General features: G+C 68.5%; 1 protein-coding gene across 1 annotated transcript in view; it reads left to right on the top strand.

Moving 5' to 3' along the window:
* LOC102249662 (phosphofurin acidic cluster sorting protein 2) overlaps nt 1–321 on the top strand; it is a 76,640-nt gene that overhangs the window by 39,322 nt on the left and 36,997 nt on the right. Inside the window, 2 exon segments of the mRNA XM_014540578.1 lie at nt 36–193; nt 196–292. Of these exon segments, the coding sequence (XP_014396064.1) occupies nt 36–193; nt 196–292 (255 nt within the window).

Here is a 321-nt window from a genome sequence, read left to right as displayed (position 1 = left end):
CCCTGCGTGCCTTTTGCCCGGTGGCCTCTGCCCAGAGTTGAGTGCTGCCCACTTCTGGGTGCTGCCGGCGGGGGGATGAGGGGGGTCGCTGTGGGGGTCACCGCTCCGCCCGGTGTGGACGGGCCGTGTCTCCAGATCCCCAGGAAGACCGTGTACGATCAGCTCAACCACATCCTCGTCTCCGACGACCAGCTGCCCGCCTGCAGCGGCACACGCTGCCCGTGGTGTGCACCTGCTCCGCGGCCGACGTGCAGGCCGCCTTCAGCACCATCGTCTCACGGATACAGAGATAGTGAGTCCCCATCGCTGCCGCCGCGCCAC

The sequence above is a fragment of the Myotis brandtii genome, unplaced genomic scaffold (genome assembly GCF_000412655.1).
Source record: "Myotis brandtii unplaced genomic scaffold, ASM41265v1 scaffold1057, whole genome shotgun sequence".
NCBI classification, from domain to species: Eukaryota; Metazoa; Chordata; class Mammalia; order Chiroptera; family Vespertilionidae; genus Myotis; species Myotis brandtii.
Note: the sequence above shows the minus strand (reverse complement) of the source record. Positions and strands in the feature narration are given on the sequence as shown.